Raw genomic sequence first — 22,075 nt, forward strand, 5'->3', positions numbered from 1 at the left:
TAACTTTCTGCAGCTTCTCCTTCCCCTTCAGGGACTGCCTAGGATTTTCTCCTTATCTGGTCACCAACCTCTTAACTGGTCTTTACTTTTCTGATCTGCCTTTATACTATTCCCAGAGTAATCTTTTTGAAAAGCAAATCTGACCATGTGACTTCCTCACTTAGAAGATTTTTAATGGCCTCTTTAGAAGAAAATATTGTCTTAGAATAGTATACAAGTCCTCCAAGACTAGTTCTCCATCTTCATCTTTGTCCATTGTCTGATCTAAACTTTATATCCCTACCTGTTTGTAGCTTCCTGAATGGCCTGTGTTCTCTAAGTGAACTTCTTCAGAATGAATCCCTGTTCATTCCTTGAAATTCTTTTTTCTTTCTAGCCACCCTAAAAACTGTTCCAGGTAACTATTAAGTTTCTGGACCCCGAGGTTATACCTAGGTATTAGTTGATAGGCTCACTAAAATTAATAGAATGTTTGCATTTAAGTTAGAGACTTGAGTCCAGGAGAAAGTGAAGATACAATGGAGGAGGAAGGGAAAAGAATCTATTAGGCAATCAATGCAAGATTATTTAACTCACAACCTCTCACTTGAACTAAAATAACTTACAAGGTTCTTGTTATTATCTCCAATCTATAGGTGAAATAAGGCCCTAGAAAGATTAGTAGCTGAATTGCCTGGAATTGCTTGTATGTAGTGGAATAGAGATTGGAATCTTTCTCCACTCTTCCAGTTTCTTTCAAAGAATAATATCACTCACAGTTGCACACATGTCACATGAAGCCCCCAACCTAGATGCCTAATTAAACTTAGCTCAAACTCCAATTTTTTGGACAAAAGGCCTCCTTATTCTTATAAAAGCCTTCTCCTCTTTCTTTGACTCTTCTCTGATGTCAGCTCAGAGAGACATTTCTGCTTGGGCCAATCTGGCCTTCAAGCTCAGTCCCTTCAATGAATAAAACAAAACAAAACAAAAAATCTTTTAAAGTCGGGATTTTGTACCTTCAGTAACCTTATTGATGATTGGGAGAAAGGGAAAACGTACAGGTTGGAGTTACCCTTTAGACCAAGCTGACTCCTTTCTCTTATATGCACACACACACACACACACACACACACACACACCTTCAATAACCTTATTGATGATTGGGAGAAAGGGAAAATGTACAAATTGGAGTTACCCTTTAGACCAAGCTGACTCCTTTCTCTTACACACACACACACACACACACACTCTCTCTCTCTCTCTTTCATGCCCTTACATACATGCACACACAGAGACCAAGGTGACTCCTTTCTCTTACACACACACACACGCATGCACACAAACACACATTCTCTCGCTCTCTCATACGCTTATACACATGCACACACATACATATTCCCTCTCTAGCAACTGGCATATTCCTCCCCTTTCCTGTGTAGATGAGGCACAGATTAGTTCCACCCAAACCAAAGCTCTTCAAAGTCTCACCTTCTGTCATAAATAGCTTTATCGAACATTTTAATGCAGGCAGACTCTCGTGAAAGAAATTCTGGTGAATTCCATTGTTTTTTTCTCCATCTTATTACAGTATGATTAATAAGTTAGTGACTACAAGGTTGTAGTTTTTAAGAGCAAGAAGTCCACTCCCTTTCAAGTCACATTGGGCAGTCCTTCTGTTCATACCTGACATACTGTGGGAACATATGTCTGCATAGGATTTTAATACAGAGATTGTCTTAGATAAGAATAATCGTCAGAGAAGCAAATGGTCTATAAGTTATTTAATTTTATTCTTAATATGGTCAAAGATAATGGTTGCACTGACTTCAACTTTACTTTCTTCAATTCCATTAATTGCATAGCGCTAGAATTTTCCATATAAAATAAAATCAGATCCCATGTCACACAGTACTCTGAGTCACTCTATGACTCCTACTCTTGAAGATATAGTCCTACCTGCAGATGCCTGACATGGCCAGTCTCTGAGATGGCCAGTGGCTGAGGATTTCTCAGATTTCTCCAGAATCTGTTCCCCTAAGCAAGGCCCTACTCATGGTTATTTCTTTTTTGACACACACATCTTTTTTTTTTTTTTTTTTTTTTTTTTTTTGAGACAGAGTTTTTATGCTCTTGTTGCCCAGGCTGGAGTGCAATGGCGCGACCTCTGCTCACTGCAACCTCTACCTCCCAGGTTCAAGTGATTCTCCTGCCTCAGCCTCCCAAGTAGCTGGGAATATAGGCATGTGCCACCAAGCCTGACTAATTTTGTATTTTTAGTAGAGACAGGGTTTCTCCATGTGGATCAGGCTGGTCTTGAACTCCCGACCTCAGGTGATCCGCCCACCTCGGCCTCCCAAAGTGCTGGGATTACAGGCGTGAGCCACCACGCCCGGCCGACACAGACATCTTGTTCATCATAGGTCTGTGTGCTTGCTCATCTTTTCTCTTAAAAATCCTTCCCACTCTCTTTTATTTCATTCTTGAGGACTCAGCCTTTTCCCACTCCACCTCTGTCCCTGTCTGATTTAAATAGTCCTCTTTTACTGTCCCATAGCCCACATGCTTCCTTCTGTGAGAGTGCACTCTACAGTTGTTTGCTGAAATTACCTCCTCTGCTGGACTCTGGGTAAGGGACACACTCTTTTCATCATCTTGTTTCTGCAGCCTCTAATAAAGTACATGGCACATAGTCAGTGCTAAATAAATGTTGAGTTACTGGTGGGACTAAAAGTCAATGAAAGCCAACCTCATGTTTATTTCATTTAAAAATTCTACTAGAGGCATAGGCAACATTCGGAAAAACAATTGTAGTTAGTGAGAAGATAAAAGAAAAAGAAAACCGTCACACAATTGCACACATCTTTCCTTTGGAAGCTTTATGAAGTACTAAATAAAGTTTTATCTATTTTATACAATTTTCAAATACTTCAAAACAATAATTTGATGCCAGAAATACACTTGGAGATGAGAGCAGCTTGCCACTAGCAAACTCTGCTTAAACCTATTACATGTACACATTGAAAGAGAATCCAAAGCCTTCATGTATTTCCCATCAGATAAAATGTATAGAGGAAAAAAAATTAAGTCAGCAAAAGTTAGACCTAACCTACACAAATCTTTTACTGTAGCAAACTAAAGGAATGACTAGCTCAAAGCAATACACGGTGAAACAGAAATCATTTTTTTCCAGTTCTATCTACTGTAGACAGTATCAATTCCTTCCTTAGAACAAAGGGGAAATTTTGTAAGAATTAAGAGAAGAGAAGCCGGAACTGGTTAGGGAGATTTAAGTATTTGCTCTTAGCAGCTTTTTGTTGTAGTTCTTTTATTTTTAAAAAATCTGGATCAGTGCTCATCATGACTGGCCATCAGAGAAATGCAAATCAAAACCACAATGAGATACCATCTCACACCAGTTAGAATGGCAATCATTAAAAAGTCAGGAAACAACAGGTGCTGGAGAGGATGTGAAGAAATAGGAACACTTTTACACTGTTGGTGGGACTGTAAACTAGTTCAACCATTGTGGAAGACAGTGTGGCGATTCCTCAAGGGTCTAGAACTAGAAATACCATTTGACCCAGCCATCCCATTACTGGGTATATACCCAAAGGATTATAAATCATGCTGCTATAAAGACACATGCACACGTATGTTTATTGTGGCACTATTCACAATAGCAAAGACTTGGAACCAACCCAAATGTCCATCAATGATAGACTGGATTAAGAAAATGTGGCACATACACACCATGGAATACTATGCAGCCATAAAAAAGGATGAGTTCATGTCCTTTGTAGGAACATGGATGAAATTGGAAACCATCATTCTCAGCAAACTATCACAAGGACAAAAAACCAAATACCGCATGTTCTCACTCATAGATGGGAATTGAACAATGAGAACACATGGACACAGGAAGGGGAACATCACACTCTGGGGACTGTTGTGGGGTGGGGGGAATGGGGAGGGATAGCATTAGGAGATATACCTAATGTAAATGAGGAGTTAATGGGTGCAGCACACCAACATGGCACATGTATACATATGTAACTAACCTGCACATTGTGCACATGTACCCTAGAACTTAAAGTGTAATAATAAAAAAAAATCTGGATCAGTTGTTATAATTTTTTTTTTGTTTTTTTGAGTCGGAGTCTTGTGCTGTCGTCCAGGTTGGAGTGCAGTGGCCCAATCTCAGCTCACTGCAACCTCTGCCTGCCGGGTTCACGCCATTCTCCTGCCTCAGCCTCTCGAGTAGCTGGGACTACAGGCGCCCGCCACCATGCACGGCTAGTATTTTGTATTTTTAGTAGAGCCAAGGTTTCACTGTGTTAGCCAGGATGGTCTTGATCTCTTGACTTCATGATCTGCCCGCCTTGGACTCCCAAAGTGCTGGGATTACAGGCGTGAGCCACTGCGCCCGACCTCAGCTGTTATAATTTGTATTTTTTTTTTAAATTAAGGGCATACAAATAGTGTCCAAAATAAGTGGTATTTTTTGGACTTGTTCTCTTCATGCATACCAATAGGTCCATCTAGGAATTATGACAAGCCGATACAGTCCTTTAGCAGAACTTCAAGTGTTGGCAAAGAAACTAATGTCCACATAGTTACACATCCTGTACAGTGGATCCTTTTACCTCAATGGTCAACATCACTGTGAGTTGTGGGTAAGAGTAATGGACTGAACATTTCACAAAAAATGACCTCAACCTCTAGCTAACTGCTGTGGCTCTGAGGTGATTACTTTTTTCCTTTTTCAAAAGGAAGCTGCTTCTTCAGCATCTTCTCCTGGAGCCCCTGGCACAGTTTCAGGCCATGTGTCAGGGGAACCTCTAAGCATATCACTGTGACAGAAGCCAAGTGCTGGCCCGCAAGAATTGAGGACTGTTTGTTCACAGAAGAGCCTCAGCAGAATGCGGGTGTTACATAGTTCAAAGGTGCCTTGAAGCAAACTGATGCTGTTGTAGCAGGGGCCTTCAAGGCTCAATTTATTTCTCAGTTGCTGTTCCATAGCCCTCGCCCAGCCTTTAGGGAGTTTAGCCAATAGTTTTTGCTTGGGTGTTTTTCTCTGTTTAGTTCCTTGACTTAGCAAGATTTGGTGCAGTTAAAGAGTTTTCATGTATTTTTAAGGAGAGCCACAGTGTATACTACTCTGGCAGGGGTTGAGGGGAAGTATTTTATTAATGAATGCAGTATGTGTTCTTGGTAAAAGCCAAAATTAAACTGGCTCACTGTTTTTGTCCTGCTAGCTGTCGACATTTAGGTGTGTTGCTTGGTGTGGTGACTCAATTTCCTGTAGGATAGTTGGCAACTCCACTTTGAGGTTTGTTCGGCGGGATGAAAAGGTCAGTTACTTGATGTCTTAGAACACTTGGGGTTAAAATTCCTAAAAGTGAAGCTTTACAAATGATCCTGAAAAATCGTGGCTAGCTATATTGCCTACTCACCTAGGAATTTGGAAAAAAGCAATATTCTCAGCTCTATGCTAATATCAAGAATAATTCTTTATTTGAGCAAGTTTCACAGAGCAAACTTTACTCTGTTGTTAGTAATTATTTTCTCACTAGTAAGTAGATGTGTTCCAGTGATTTTTCATTTTTCTTATTTATACAGATGTTAGAACTTAAAATATATGCTTACACCATTTTATCATCATACTCAAATTCTGTCTGTCAAAAATGGCTGGTGCATGGCTTGGACATAAAATGGATATTCTGAAGTAAATTGTTCCTCCTGTCACTATACTACCTTCTTAAGAACAAATCCTGTGTATAAAGTGCATGATGTCTTGAAGCATTAGCCAAAAATTTCCTGAATTATTTGCCACATTAAAAAATAACAACTGAAATATAATGTGTGGAGCCACATCCTGTTAGATTTGAGGCCTGAGTTTGTACTTTTGATTTCTGAAAAGCTTTGGGAACTTGGTGAAGATGGAGGAAGGGGGCAGTTTACTTAGCTACTGGGAAATCACTTGAGGCTCAGGCTTTCAGAAAGTTGGAGTGCAGGGGAGAGGAGCCACAGAAAGCCGAACCTCAGAGGGGACTCCCAGCTTCATTGTAACCAATGATTGAAAAGATGGCACTGAACAAATCCCAGACACAATGGTTATGCATCTTTAATCCACTGGATAGGCTAACTATGGACAGCTCAAATGATCATAAAACAAGTCAATGTCCTCTTAAAATTTCCTACATTCCTATATTATGGGAATGAGAGAGAGAGGAAAATATCAAAACCAAACCATATAGTAGATGTACTACCACGGCAACTAGGTGATGCTGTACTTGCATATGGAAGTTATTCAGTAAAATGAAAATGATTGTGTTAGAGCCATAGGCGAAAGTATTGTTTGTGATCTTTAGGGTGTGGGGTTACAATGGACTTCCTATATTTGTGTGTAATGCTTCAATTTTTATAACAAGCATGTAATATTTTTTACATTCTTAGAATTGGGGAAGCTATACAGAGCAGGTATTTTATATTTACCATTTAAAATTATTAATATCTTTAAGCTTGTTAAGGGGGGAAAAAAAAGCTTCAATCTGAAACTTTAATTCACCTGGCAAGGTTTAGGCAGTTGTTTGTCCATCTAAAGTATATATTTACATAGACTGCGGGGTGGAGGAAGTAGAACAAAAAAGAGGCAAATTTTAACCTAGAGTACTCAAAGTGAACAGTAAATAGTTCAAGTATTCTTGATAACAATAAGCCACGTGGCACATGTAACAACTACTTTAAAAGTTACTCTAACTTTTACAAAGTTCACATAAAAAGCTATCTCAAAAATCCCAGGAGCCTAAATTCAGTCCATGAACTTTATTTGTTGTGCCATGATAATTTATGGAGTCTAAATTTCAAGGGCAGAATTTCTTCTCCAATAACTGTAGATTCAAAGACAAAGACAAGGGATCCCACCACTTCGTGTAAGTTTCTCAGTATCTTCTTTCCACTCGACAATGACAAAGTTTTATCAAATGGACCCTTGGGAGTTAGACTTCGCCTCACTATGAATGGTTTGCTTATTGCATGCTAATGTAGAAAAGTTCTCCCACAACTGATCTGCTTAGGGACAGTGTCCCTGGTGCCCTGGGTCAGCCTTTGTAAACAGAACAGGCTTTTCTGTATGCCTTTGAATATGGTCTTTCCGTTTTCTCAAAATTGTAGTGTACTCTGCACATGGTGGGTAGAAACACCCTTCCAGATTTTCTTCCTTGGCCCAAGATCATCTAGGTCTTATGCAATTCACAGGGGAAAGGAGTAGTATGCAGGACATGCGTAAATTCTCCTTACCATGTGGTTCTTTCACATTGCTGTTCCTTTAAGAGAACTCTTAGGCAATTCGGCATATGAAAATGCAGCCTATTGTCAAATTTGTGAATTATAAAGCGTTCCGACCCCACAACATTGTATATTTTGTTTGCTTGTTTCTGTCCGCCCCAACATTTAGAAGTCTGGTACTTAGTAGGGACTGGGCTGGGTAGAAAAAGAATGCGGTCTTAATTCCCACAACCCTGCCTCCTTGAAGTAGGTGAATCCTAAGCCTTTAGAAACGAACCCCCAGAAACCCTAAAACTTAAACCCTCAGAAACCTTGAGGGTCCTAAATAACCTTGTTTGTGAAACTTCGCAGGAAGCAGCCGGTCGTGGAGACGCAGAGGCTCCAGCGGTCTGAGCAACCTGGAGGGCAGTGGCTCGGCGGGGCGCGCGGGGTTCTAGCGAGGCAGGTGCGCGGCCGTGCGCGCCTGCGTGCCGGTCCCTCCTGAGCCCCGCGGCGGGCGCGACCCCGGACGGCGGACTGCAGGCGCTCCACGCCGGGTTTTCCGCCGCTCTCCTAGCACAGACAGTCCCACAGCAGCCCCACAGACACACACGCTCGCGCCCGCGCCTCCTCGTCTGCACTTCAAAGCGAGTGGCGCCCTGCTGCGCCGGGGGGGATGGCACTGCGAGGTGGCGGGGCCCCCGGGGCAGAGCCCGAGGGGAAGGACGCGGCGGGTGGCACGGACAGGGACAGGCTTTTGCAATTCGGAATCTTTTCGTAAGGGGGTTGAGGAGGAGCCAGGCGCGCCGAGGGCCGAGAGGGGCGTGAGGGGGAGTGTTCCCGGAAAGCTGCGGCGTTGGAGCCGCGCTGCGCCTGCCGCCCCAGGAGTTGAGAAAGAAAACAGGAAACGTGGTGGCCGCGCACCCGGCCGCGGCTGATTCATTCACTTCAAGTGCCGTGCAGAAGGCTCGGCAGGCGGGGCGGGCGTGGGGCCGCGGCTCCGGGTTGGGGACCGAGGAGATCCGGCTGTGGACCAGACGCTCCTCTGCGGGGCGGGCACCCAAGCGCGCTCGCCACCCCCTCGCCATCCGCTAGAGCCGGGCTCCTGGACTGGGACTCGGGCCCGCCGCACAGTTGAAAAGTCGCATAGTGGTTTTTCCGCTCGCGTCGCTGTGTGAAAGTTGGCTCGCCGCTCTTTGCACGCCCTCCCTGGAGGCCGACCCGAGACGCCAAGCTGGAGAGACCGTGCCTCCCCGAGGCCGGCCGCCCCGCGAGCACAGCCTCCGCCCCCGTTGCACTGCCGGGCTGGGCAATATGAAGGAGCAGCCCTCATGTGCCGGCACCGGGCATCCGAGCATGGCGGGGTATGGCAGGATGGCCCCCTTTGAACTCGCTAGCGGACCCGTGAAGCGCTTGAGAACTGAGTCCCCCTTTCCCTGTCTCTTCGCAGAGGAGGCCTACCAGAAACTGGCCAGCGAGACCCTGGAGGAGCTGGACTGGTGTCTGGACCAGCTAGAGACCCTACAGACCAGGCACTCCGTCAGTGAGATGGCCTCCAACAAGGTAAGCCCCGGTTCTGCTGTCACTGGTGCCCCCAGGCTGCTGATTCCCATGCCGGCGAGCCACTGGTACCCATAGCCCCGGGAAATAAATTGAGAGGTTTTTTAGGTTTACTGCATGTTGGCTATTCTGCTCCTTAGAGGGAGGTTCCTGTTTCCTTGCTTTGCCTCCCCTAGTCACGCCAGATAAACATTTTCCAAAAGCAATTTGACGTGCTAAATTTAAGTACCTCCCAAGACACAGGGTTCCTAAGTAACACTGTGCCCTTGCAGCAGAAATCCAGTAGGGTCCATGGGCATTGCATGTTTAAAGGTGTTCTTGGGATTCCCGGTTGAAAAATAAGAATTGGTGGATGTCTGTGAAATCACTTGAATGTCACCACCTAGGGCACTCAAACTCAGAAGAGTTCATCGAACTTGGAACCTTCACCCTAATTCATCTAGTTGTCAGGGTACCCCGCAAGAACTGAGCCTTTATATATTCAGTTGGCCATACATATCCGCAGGAAACATTAACAGAGTTAGAAGGTTCCTTATGATCATTACTTTTGTTTCCATTAATCTTGGAAAGAAAGCCCAGTTTTTTGAGGTCATTTAGTACAAGGAGGCTTCAACTAGGCATCTGTGCCATATGTGCTAAGTAAGGTGCTGGTCTTGGCAGTTAATGGAGTTTTGAGGGCTGAGAAGTAACCTTCAGCCTGGGACAGCCTTAAAATAGCACGGAAGGCAAGGTATAGTGTTTTCAGTTTTGCTGTATTTTTTGGATTTCCTGTTCTTTTTGTCTTTAGTTATGCAAGGAGATAATTGGAGTTGTGTATGTTTTTAGTGGCTATTTGCCTGTGCATGTCGTATGCAGATGGCTGAAGGATTCAGCCAGTAAGGACTGGTAATGTTGTGAGACAATTAGTAATAGTTGCCTCTTCAAGATATTTAAGTATTTTTGGCTACCTATTTACAAGGTCAAGAAGGTTATATTATCTTACAGTTCATCTATGTGCACATATCTTTCAATGAGTGATGCTTTTTTTTTCTACCTTTCTATGGTTTTTATCCCACCTGTTCTCATGCCGTTTTTACAAAAAGGCCACCGCATAACAGCCACTTGATTGTCTTATCTATTAACAGTGCTTTTGTAGGTAGCATTGTCAAGTGAAAAGTTGGCTTCAAATAAATAAAAGGGGCTCTGTAGACACGGCCAGCAGATACTAACCTACCCATATGCACACTGACCTACCCATGTCCACACTGATGATCAATTTTTTTGTCATTTGTGCCTCATTTCTAAATTTGGCACAGCTCCTCATCAGAATGACCAATTATTGCTCTCTCACTGGGACTTTTACCCCCTGCTGTGGCATTAGGCACCTTTATTCTCATTTGAGTAACAAATTCTTAGTTTTATAAAATATAGTTTGTTTTCATAATTTGATTCTCAATAGCAGTAGACATATGCTGAATATGTCCAGTGTCCTAACTGTTAAATGGGAGCACTTTGCCATGGGCCTGAGTTCTTAATTCTATTGTGTGGTTGATTCTGTGTAAGAAAAGGAAGAGCAGAATCAAAAGCCACTTAGCAATGTGCAAGCATTAGTGTATGTTTTCAAGGTGATTCGACAGTAGTTTTTCAGCTAAATGAATTTGAGCAGCTAGTTACTTTCCCTAAAATCCATATTCTTAATGTTGAGATCTATGTTTGGATTTAAAACTGAATGTGAAATTTAATAATGTATTGTAAATGACTTCAGCTGTCAAGGAATTAATCTATACGTTAAGATTTAAAAATTTTTTAGGTCATAATACTTGCCTAAAATGATTCTTTTCTTTTAAAGGCACCAGATAAGACAGGGATTTTAAAAAAAAATCTTTATTATGAAGGCCCCAGATTAGACTTTGAGTTAATTTACAGGTTTAATAGGAGAGGTTGGTCTGTTTGGTTAAAATGAAATCTAGGTAAAGTGAGAAGATAATTTTTTCAAAATGTGGTCATTCTAGCAATGTTTATGTCTTGTGGCTGAAAAATTAGGATAATTTTTCCTAGCCCACGACAGAGCTGAATTGAAAAATTATTGCCGTCACACTAATTTTTAACATTAAACTTAGCTCAGCTTAAGCTGTTGCTTAAACTTTTAATGTCCAAGCCATTCGTGTCTTCTTTAACTTATTTATTTCTAAATCAGTGCTAAGCTTACATGACTTTTATAGACAAAAAAGGGTTAGCATAAAAAGAAAAAAAAAGCTCTTGCTAAAGGTTGTAAAGTTACCCTTCTTCTTGATAATAAGGGCATGAATAAGCCACATCCACAAAAGCTGTAAACTGAGTTGGAGCAGCTGATCGGAAGGCCCCTGTGAGTGTTGCCACACCTTCAGTCTGAACTGGAAATGTGTACAGCTTGCATCATCTCCACTCAGTTATTTGATATTTCTTGAGTATGAATGAATGAGTCAGAAACATTGCTTTTCAGTTGTTAGTTTTATTACCATCCATTCTTTTTACATACACGTGTTCAAACTGATATTTTCAGTTTATTCTCCTTTAGCCTTTGAAAAATTATGACAGTTCTCTGTGTTCTCTCTTGAGGTTTTAAAAAATTTACTCTAATAGATTGAAAAGCACAATAAAAACACTAGTAAGAGATCAGGATTTTTAAATGGTGATAGAGAATACTTATTATGGAGATGGATTTAGGTGTTAGGAAGGAGGAAACTGATTCCTCAAACCCATTTAACAAACTGGGTTAACACATTATTTCTGTTTCTTAGACTTCTCAATAAAAGGCATCTTAGCCAATTAGCAGCTTTTAAATGATGCCCTAGGAGCAACTAGCTGTATTTCCTGTATTGGTATTATATATGTTTCTTGCTTGTTGATGGCATTGAAGCAGGAAAATTATTGAATTCTTGGCCAAGGCTAGGGTTGGCTGTAACACATGTAGGATGCTTGTACCAAGTAGGGTAAGAGATTCCAGATGGCATTTAATTTGAGTGATTAAATCTACAGCATTTACCCTTATAAGCACATTAATCTGCCTGAGATTTGTACAGATTTCCTTTGGAACCTCATTGCTACAATTGAGGGTAATTTTAGTGAGGTCTCAAAGCTTTGGAGGCAGGCAAACCTGGAAGTTGAATTATGGTTTTGTTTCTTGCTAATGGAGTTACATTAGAGAAATGACTTCAATTTTTTTTAGCTTCAGTTTCCTTAGCATAAAATGGGCACCATAATAACTATCTTGAAAGGTCAGTGTAAGAGTTCAAAAGAATATATAAAAAAGAGCTAGCTAATATAGTATCTGACAATAGTAGGCACTGTATCTGTTGTTATTGCTATTATTTGGGTTTTAGGTCAAACTTCATTGGTTGCCTACATGGCTAAAATGTGTTTTTACCATTCGGTTGTAATTTATACCAGACATTTCAAGTTTGATGGATTTTTATAATTCTTAGATAACTGTCTATAGCACACATTTCTGTATCATAAAAATGCTTAAATTATATTTACAGTTTTTGTGGTATAATACAGACATGAACATTCTGAAGTTCTAATTAGAAGTTTAGGCTTTTCTTAAATTCCAGTTACAGAATGCCAGACAGAAGAGCTAACTAAGTACTTTTCCTGTTTTACTCTAAAACTGAAAATGCAGACCTTACTAATTTTTAGAACATGTGAAATGTAATAAGGGTTAGTGGTCAATGTGCCTTTTCAGTAAAACACCTTTTAAGCAGAATAGTTTCACCATGTTTTTGGTTACCTTTCTCTCATGGAAAGTATATCGAGGATGGGAGTCAGTGGAGAGGAGAGCAGGACAGCGGCCTGGGCCTCAGGGCTTTCAAGGATTATGCTATGGAACCCTGTAACGTTATCCTCTTGTGACCTAATAATGCACATTTCACCAGGCCTTCCCTGTAAGTTCAGTGAGGTTCAAAGGAGAAAACGAAATCATTTTGAGTTATTCCCAAGACATATCACTATAAAAATGTATTTTGTTTCTGCTCTCTAATTTTGGGGGCAGTTTGAGGTTTGGCATGGCTGGAAATGACTGTGTTTCAAGCTGAAAGTCTGTCTTGAAGTTAGAATCCAGACCCTTTCTAAGAGACTTCAGATTTTTCTATACTTCATTCCAAATGTACTTAGGCCAGCTTTACAAATGTGGTCATGACTTCTTTATGGAATTTATTTTGTGTATTTGGCTTTTGGCAAACCTCTCTAGCATGTTTCTGTTGCCTATAAATTAAATTGCTTTGCTGGGTGCTTTGTCTCAGAGCTTTCTCTGGCTGCTCCCCCTACTGCTTTGTAATAGTCAATGCAGAACATATAGTAGGACTTTTTGTTGATGTATTTTCTTCTGGGCAAGAGGGGTGTTATAATAAATATAGGATCTTCATAAAAGTGGCTAAATCTTAAGATATTTCCACATTATGCAACTACAATGTAACTTAACAGTTACAAATGTTAAACTTTTGCTAAGAAGGAAACTAAGTTAATTGGATAAGGCATGTTAGTTTTATAGAGAGAAAATAGCCTCAGTTGTTTTCTACATTAACATATTAAATCTTAGATTAAAAAAGTGTTAATATGCCTAAATACAAACTTTAAATTTCAAAAGAAAATATCTTCTATAATTATAGAAAATCAACATTTAGATGTTTTGAGTTCGATATCTGCTTTTTCATCTACTCAATAAAGGTAGATTTGGGAAAGATTTATGTAGCTTACATGTAGTACCTTAAAGTTAATATGAAAGATTGAGAATCCTATAATCACTGTTAGAAAAAATACTTTCTTTGCTTTTAAGTAATAATGGAAGAGGGAAACAATTTTAAAGGAAATTTTTCTTTCACTGAAAAGTAGAGCCCTTGATGTTACCTTAGCATAAAACTTAGGATTAAAACAAATCTTAACTTGTCTCTGTTGTCATCCGTTCAGTTCCTGTGCCAGTATTTAGTGAAAGTTTAATTATTCCCAACATTTAATTATCAAAAACTCCTAATTTTTAATTATTCAATAAATTAATCATTACTAGATAAATTTCTTTTTTTCAGTTACATTTTGACTTAATATTTGGGGTAGTAGTGGTAACTTCTGTCTGAGAGCATTATGAACTGTCTACGTTTTCGAAAAAAATTCCGAAACATAAGGATTGGCCATGATAAAAGAAGTATTTTTTCTAATGTTATGGATAGATTTTTTCTAGAGAGAAAGGATGATAGATAATGCTTTTGTTCAGTTTAAGAAGATTTCTGCGATAGTTACATAGATTTTAGCTATCACTTAAGATATAAATACATGATGGATGTGCAGTGCTGTTTATGTCATTATTTTCAGTGGGTTCACAAAATATGTAGGGTTTGGTTTTCTCTTTTTCAGCAGGAGGGACCAACTCTTTTTCTAGAACTGTAGATTGCTGGAGTTAATTTTATGATAGCGTAGCTCTAGTAGGGGAGCAGTTTTTACATGGCTATTTGTTGTAATAGTTTAATTGACACTGTTAGTCTGAGATCTTTCTAGAATGTAGAGAGATCAGTAGCACTTTATTTTAATATTCACATTAGTTTTGAAAGGCATTTGAAGAAGACTTTTTTTGTTCCCTGTAACAGGGATGAGGGGGTATGCCTTGATATTTGCTTAAACAACAAACAATTCTGCTGTGTCCATTAGGAAATTAGTTAAATTCAGTGACCAACTACAATGACAATAGGTTTAGTATCTTTTACTCTTAGAGAATAGTTTATCTTTTATAAAGTGTTTATTATTATTATTTAGTATTCAGAGCTTCTTGTTTTTGTTTTGTTATACTTTGTATGTGATAAGGATGAATGATATTTACTCCCTGGCCTGGAGTAGGCACCAGTGATACTTACAGCAGCTTTGTACAGTGAAAAGAACATAAATGTTTTTCATTAGGCAAACTTGGTTTCAAATTCCACCTCTGTCGTTTCCTATCTAATATTTTGGGCAATAGGCCTTACCGCTCTGGAGCTCAGTTTTTTCATTTATAAGTGGGGATAATGAAAGGGGAAAATAAAATGAAAAAGTTATTGAAACCATTAGCTATAATGTATGTAAAGCTCAGTTTGGTGCATTAGCACACACTGGGTGCTCAATAAATTGCATGTGCTTGCCTGTCTAGAATATATTAAAAAAGAGATATTAAGAAAAACTCTGTGTCACATATTTCTTGCAATGTAAAAACATAACATAATATTTCTTAGAAGAAAAACATGACTTTTCTATTCTTTAAGAATTTACAGTCTAAATTAATGTTGCTCAAACTTTGTCATTTTTGAGACAGAGTCTCGCTCTGTCACCAGGCTGGAGTACAGTGGCACGATCTCAGCTCACTGCAACCTCCGCCTCCCAAGTTCAAGCAATTCTCCTGCCTCAGCCTCCCGAGTAGCTGGACTACAGGCGCATGCCACCATGCCCAGCTAATTTTTGTATTTTGAGTAGAGATGGGGTTTCACCATGTTGGCCAGGATGGTCTCGATCTCTTGACCTCGTGATCCTCCCTCCTCGGCCTCCCACAGTGCTGGGATTTTGTCATTTCTGTGTACATTCATATCTGCTATTATATGTTGAATGTTTTAACTTAATGTTTTTTTAATTAATCTTTAAAATTTATTTGTCAATTATTCTTAATTGACAAATATTAATTGTATATATTTCTTGGGTATAATGTGATTTTTAAAATGTATACATCATAGAAAGATTTAGTAAAGCTAATTAACATATCTATATTACCTCACCAATTTATCTTTTTGTGATGAGAATGTCAAAAATCTATTTTAGAAATTGTAAAACATATAATACGTTATTATTTACTGGGGTCTCCATGCAGTGCAATAGATCACTAAAACTTATTCCTCCAATCTAACTGAAATTTTGTACTGTTTGATTGACATCTTCCATTTCTCTCTCCCTCCTCCTCTACAGCCTCTGGTAACCCACCTTTCTACTCTCTGTTTCTGAGATCGACTTTTTTAGATTCCCCATAAAGTGAGATCATTTATTAAAGACAGTATTTGTCTTTCTGTGCCTGACTTACCTCACTTAGCATAATGTCCTCTAGTTCCATTCCATGATGTTGTGAATGACAGAATTTCTTTCTTTTATAAGGCTGTATAATCTTTTTTTTTTTTTGAGGTGGAGTCTTGCTTTGTAGCCCAGGCTGGAGTGCAGTGGCGTGATCTCGGCTCACTGCAAGCTCCACCTCCCAGGTTCATGCCATTCTCCTGCCTCAGCCTCCTGAGTAGCTGGGACTACAGGCGCCCGCTACCACGCCCCACTAATTTTTTGTATTTTTAAGTAGAGATGGGGTTTTACTGTGTTAGCCAGGATGGTCTCGATCTCCTGACCTTGTGATCTGCCCGCCTCAGCCTCCCAAAGTGCTGGGATTACAGATCTGAGCCACTGCGCCCGGCCTGTATAATCTTTATATATATATATATATATATATATATATATATATATATATATATATCACATTTTCTTTATGAACACTTGATGAACACTTAGATTGCTTCCATATCTTGGCTGTTGTAAATAAAGCTGAAATGAATATGGGAGTGCAAATATCTTTTTGATGTACCAATTTCAGTTCCTTTGGGTGTATACCTAGAAGTAGGATTGTTGGATTTTATGGTAGTTCTATTTTTAGATTTTTGAGGAACCTTCATACTATTTTCAATAATGGTGGTTCTAATTTACATTCCCACCAACAGTGTAGAAGGGCTCCCTTTTCTCCACATCCTTGCCAACACTTGTTATCATTCATCTGTTTGAACATAGCCATTCTACATGGTGGAGAGCAACACATACTGGGGTCTGTTGGGGGGTGGGATGGGTGCAGGGAGAGCATCAGGAAGAATGGCTAGTGGATGCTGGGCTTAGTACCTAGGTGATGGGATGATACGTGAAGCAAACATGGCACATGTTTACCTATGTAACAAACCTGCACATCCTGCACATGTACCCCTGAACTTAAAAGTTGAAGAGAAAAAAAAGGAAAATAGTCATTCTAACAGGCAAGAGGTGATAGCTCATTGTGGTTTTAATTGCATTTCCCTGAGAATTAGAGATATTGTTGAATTTTTGTTTGTTTGTTTTTGAGACGGGTCTTGCTCTTTTGTTCAGGCTGGAGTGCAGTGGCGTGATCATGTCTCACTGTAACCTCACATTCTCGGGCTCAGTGATCCTGCCTCAGCCTCCCAAGTAGCTAGGACTACAGGTGTGTGCCACCATACCTGGCTTTTTATTTTTTCATATAGAGAGGGTCTTGCTATTTTGCCCAGGCTTGTCTAGAATTCCTGGCCTCAAATGATCTCCTGCCTCAGCCTCCCAAAGCACTGGGATTACAGGCATGAGCCACTGTGCAGGGCTGGGGAGCATTGTTTTTTTGTTGTTGTTGTTTTGTTTTCTTTGTATCTCTGTTGGCCATTCATATTTCTTTTTTGAGGAAAGTGTGTCTATTCAGATCCTTTGCCTAATTTTAATCGATTTGTTTTCTTACTATTTGGTTGTTTCAATTTTTTATATATTTTGAATATTAGCCTCTTATCAGATGTATGGTTTGCAGATATTTTCTCCTGATCCATGGGTTGTCTTTTCACTCTATTAGTTGGTTGCTTGTGCAGGTACTTTTTGGTTTAATGTAGTCCTATTTGTCTATTTTTGTTTTAGTTGCCTGTGCTTTTGGAGTCCTATCCAAGAAATCATTGCCCAGACCACTGTTGTGGAGATTTTCCCTTATATTTTCTTCTAGTAGCTTTACAGTTTCAGGTCTTATGTTTAAGCCTTTATATCTCTTTTGAGTTGATTTTTATATGGAGTGTGAGATAAGAGTACAGTTTCTTTCTTCTGCAGGTGGACATCCAGTTTTCCCAACACTATTTGAAGAGACTGTCCTCTCTCCATTGTGTGTTCTTGGACACTTTGTCAAAAATCAATTGACTGTAAATACTTGGATTTACTTCTGGGCTTTCTATCCTGTTCCATTGGTTGATGTTTGTTTTTATGTCAGTAACATCCTGTTTTGATTACAGTAGCTTTATAATATATTTTGAAATGAGGGAATATGATGCCTGCAGCTTTGTTCTTTTTGTTCAAGATTGCTTTGGCTATCAGGTCTTTTTTTGGTTCATATAAATTTTAAGATTTTTTTCTCTATTTCTGTGAAAAAAAAGACATTGGAATTTTGACAGGAATTGCATTGAATCAATAGAGGAACTGCATTGAATCTATAGATGGCTTTGGATAGTGTGGACATTTTAACATTACTAATTCTTTCAGTGCATGAACATGGGATATCTTTTCATTTATTTCTGTCTTCTTCAGTTTTTTAAATCAATGTCTTGTAGTTTCCAGTGTATAGATCTTTCACCTCGTTGGTTAGATTTGCTCCTAAGTATTTTTTTTTTTTTTTTTTTTTGAGATGGAGTCTCGCTCTGTTGCCCAGGCTAGAGTGCAGTGGCGCGATCTCGGCTCACTGCAAGCTCCACCTCCCGGGTTCACGCCATTCTCCTGCCTCAGCCTCCCAATTAGCTGAGACTACAGGCGCCTGCCACCACACCTGCCTTTTTTTTTTTGTATTTTTAAGTAGAGACGGGGTTTCACCGTGTTAGCCAGGATGGTCTCGATCTCCTGACCTCATGATCCGCCCGCCTCGGCCTCCCAAAGTGCTGGGATTACAGGCGTGAGCCACCGCGCCTGGCTGCTCCTAAGTATTTTTTTGATGCTATTGCAAATGGGATTATTTTCTTAATTTCTTTTTTGGATAATTTATTGTCAAAGTATAGAAATGCTAAGAGCAACTTATTGTTAAATCTAAATACTCACCCGAGTGCCTCATCTTAAGTAATGGTATACATGAAATCATAGGTTTGATGTTCAAGTTATATTTTTTCTGTATTTTTTCTAAAATTAATAAATAACAAAATGAGAAAACATTCATCTTGCACCACCTTAAAGCATTTTGCCTACCATTTACTAACACTGGGCATACTTTTGGACACACTAGTCTAAATCAGCTGCAAGAACAATTTAGAGACTAATTTATTGTTTTAAACAATCAACATTTTTCCTTCTTTAACCTCAGTTGGATTTCTCCACTAGAGGAGAAAATGGCAAATTTCTTCAGCAGAAATACTCCAATTCATAAAATATTCATTCCTTAGGCAGAATGGTCCGTGGATTTAGAGCACCCTACTATAGACAGCCTGCCTGAATTGGATTCATTCTCTGCCTTTTACCAAACGTAAATTGGGCCACGTTGCCTTCTGTGCTTCAGTTTTCTTATCTGTTAAATAGTTGCTGTGGTGATTTAATGAATTAAAAGATGGGAATTGTCTCGACTGAGTCAGAAATCATACTAGATACTCAGTAGAACTCATTCATTTCCATATGTGAAGGAATAACATTAGTTTTTATTTTATTATTTTGGGGGGTGAGGGATAGAGAAGGGTGTCTGCCATCCTGATTTCTATCCTTTTGATAAAGTGACCTAATAATATTGATACTAACCAAAGAGGACTATTATAATGTTTTATTTACTCTTCTCCCCCATTAATCACTTTTTTTGGTGGTGTTTTATATGTTTTATTCCTTTATTTTCATCCTTCAAGGAGTTTGCCCTTTGTTTCCTTCTGTAATTTTACAGTATAGCTCATCAAGCAAGCCTGAGATTTTTGTCAGAATATCTGAAAATCTCTGAGCTTTTTCTAGCAGAAATGCATAATGCAGTGCAGAAGAATAGTCTAGCCAGTGTTTTTCATAAATGAATGTACATACGTTCTTCCTCTGCATAAGACTGAAAGTAACCCAGGCACACAATATCTTATTAATATTTAATATTAAGAAAAGTATATTAAGAAGGTAACTCTCCATTCTACCTCTCAACATCTTACCATCTAGTATACACACAAATATTTCCTTGCTCTATCAGCCGAGAGGGTCTAGAAGCAACCATACCCCAGTAGCAATGAGCACACTTAGCACCCTCATTTTGGTTTCTAATACCATTCTCTGGTAAAAGGAACCAAGACTCTTTGAAAAAAAATAGCTGATTTCTAGGGACTCAGGAAGGAAATATGTAAGATGAGCCTGGAGCATCTTGTAGTGCCAAAAAGTAAGGACCTGCTCAAACAAACGGAACCCTACACCCGTGGGAATATACCGAAGAGTTGCAAGAGCAAACTGAAAGAGCTCCCAATGGCCAAAGCTAGAACAATTTGAGCAAGAAAATAATATAGTATTGGATTATATCCCAAAGGGTAAAATAAATATCCATAAACCCATATTGATACAATTTATTAAATAAATACCTAAGTGGGGGAGAATAGACAAATCTCCTCCTGTGCGGAATTCCCAATAGTTTCTATAGATACTCTACTCTCAAGGAGGGAGAACATAACCCCCTACCACCGTAAGTGTGAGCTGTGCATATTGACTTCCTTCTAAACAGTACAGTGTAGAAAGGGAAAAAAAAGAAACTGTAGTGGAGAAACCTATCACTACTTCAGCTAGGTTATCAAGGTCAACATTGACAGTGATAAGTGATAATATGTACCCTCGATATGATCTGATGAAAATGGCACTTTTAATCTGTGGTTTCCCTACTGAAAACATATAACCCCAGTGTAATCATGAGGGAAATACCAGACAGATCTCAGTTGAGGGACATTCTACCCTCGAAACTTGACCAGTATTTGACCAGTACTCCTCAAAACTGTCAAGGTTATCAAAAACAAGGAAAACCTGAGATACCTACAGCCAAGAAGAGCCTCAGGAGACATGAGGACTAAATATTATGTGGTATCCTGGATGGGATCCAGAACAGAAAAAAGGAAATTATGTGAAAACTAAGGAAATCTGAATGAAGTATGGACTTTGTTTAATAATAATGTATCAGTATTGGTTCAATAATTGTGACAAATGTGCCATACTAAAGTCAGACATTAAAAATGGGAAACAGTGTAGAGTATATAGGAATTATCTGTAATGTCTACACAAGTTTTCTGTAAATCTAGATCTGTTCTAAAACAAAAAGTTTTATTTAAAAGATCAAAGCCATCTTTTAAGGCATATCTGGAATGTTACATCCTTTATAAAGCCTTTTTTTTTAAATCCCATCTTCTTCCCATCCTATATCTGGGGTGTCCTATGTCTCCCACCTCAGGCTCTCCTAATTGGATACCTTTGACTTTCCACAGAACTTTTATTTGTAATTCTCTTAACTCTTAGTACAATATTTTGTGTCTCTGTTTTATTGTTCTGATGAGGTCTTCTACGGTGTTTTTAGCCCAACCCAGTGAGTGTCTGGTGCCTTAGACCACTTGGCCATCCTGACACCCTACACAGTGAGTGTCAATATAACATTTTGTAGTTGGTCACATAAATTAGTACAAGAATGCATGATGTTGGTTAATGCAAATGCTGTTTCTACCTTGTATTGGTAGATGGAGAGTCTGAGCATTCTACTTCGTGCCTTTCAAGAAAGGTTTTTTTCTTTTTCTTTCAGTGACAGGAATCCTGAGCATTTCTCACTTAATCTCAGTTCTGCTTTTAGATACTCATGTCTCAGAAATTTTATCATAGTATATGCAGGATCAATCTCATCTCATTTAAATTAAAAGTTTGTAGTGCACAGGCAAAAACCATAGAGGCCATATTCATGGTCATAAACTGCTCTTTCTCGTCTCTACCTATTTTAGCAATAACATTCTTCTTATTAGTTTGTTCCAAGTGAAAATGACATAACTGAATACTTTCCCTGCTAGTCTGGGAAGAAAGGATGTGTTTGTTGGCTTTTGCCTGTCAGAGAGTATTCTGCAATGTTTGCCTAGGGCATGCTTGCATTCCCATCAGCATCTCTGGTCTGCTGCACTGTAATCCCTATAGGGACAGCCTCTGGCTTTTATTACTGACAAGCAGTGCACTGTGCAGCCATAGGCACCATAATAGGAAACACCTTGGCCTGTCATAAACAGGTCTGGAGAGTAGAAAGTACAGGCCTGCTGGGGATGTGTCCATAGCAAAGAGGCAAAGATGCGGCTGCCATATTGGAGTAAGTGCAGGCTAATGTCTGCCATCTCCATTTCAGAAAATAACTGGCTGATTTCGAAGCTGCTTTTTGTATAAACAGCAGTGTTTTGGTTGCTTTTTGTTTTTGGCTTAAATATGAATAAAGCCATCTTAAAGAGATTATACCCTTCAAAGTATTTTGAGAAGATCTATAAAGTATTTTCCTTTTGTTATTTTACATTTAATTCTACCT

General features: G+C 39.4%; 1 protein-coding gene and 1 long non-coding RNA gene across 20 annotated transcripts in view; one reads left to right on the top strand and one right to left on the bottom strand.

Moving 5' to 3' along the window:
- The window catches only part of LOC107974959 (uncharacterized), a 28,215-nt gene extending 15,574 nt beyond the window's left edge, over positions 1 to 12,641 (bottom strand). The window contains exon 1 of the long non-coding RNA XR_001718126.3: positions 12,557 to 12,641. This is a non-coding gene — a long non-coding RNA (uncharacterized LOC107974959). The remainder of the gene's footprint in view (positions 1 to 12,556) is intronic.
- PDE4D (phosphodiesterase 4D) overlaps positions 1 to 22,075 on the top strand; it is a 1,566,198-nt gene that overhangs the window by 1,488,606 nt on the left and 55,517 nt on the right. For 18 of the 19 annotated variants that reach the window (XM_063810423.1, XM_063810422.1, XM_063810426.1 and 15 more), the window contains one exon: positions 8,699 to 8,811. In XM_063810423.1, coding sequence (XP_063666493.1) covers positions 8,699 to 8,811 — 113 coding nt within the window. Of the gene's footprint in view, positions 1 to 7,762; positions 8,613 to 8,698; positions 8,812 to 22,075 lie in introns of those variants that run through there. The other variant, XM_016954551.4, reaches the window with a different exon arrangement.

Source organism: Pan troglodytes, chromosome 4, assembly GCF_028858775.2.
Source record: "Pan troglodytes isolate AG18354 chromosome 4, NHGRI_mPanTro3-v2.0_pri, whole genome shotgun sequence".
Classification (NCBI taxonomy): Eukaryota; Metazoa; Chordata; class Mammalia; order Primates; family Hominidae; genus Pan; species Pan troglodytes.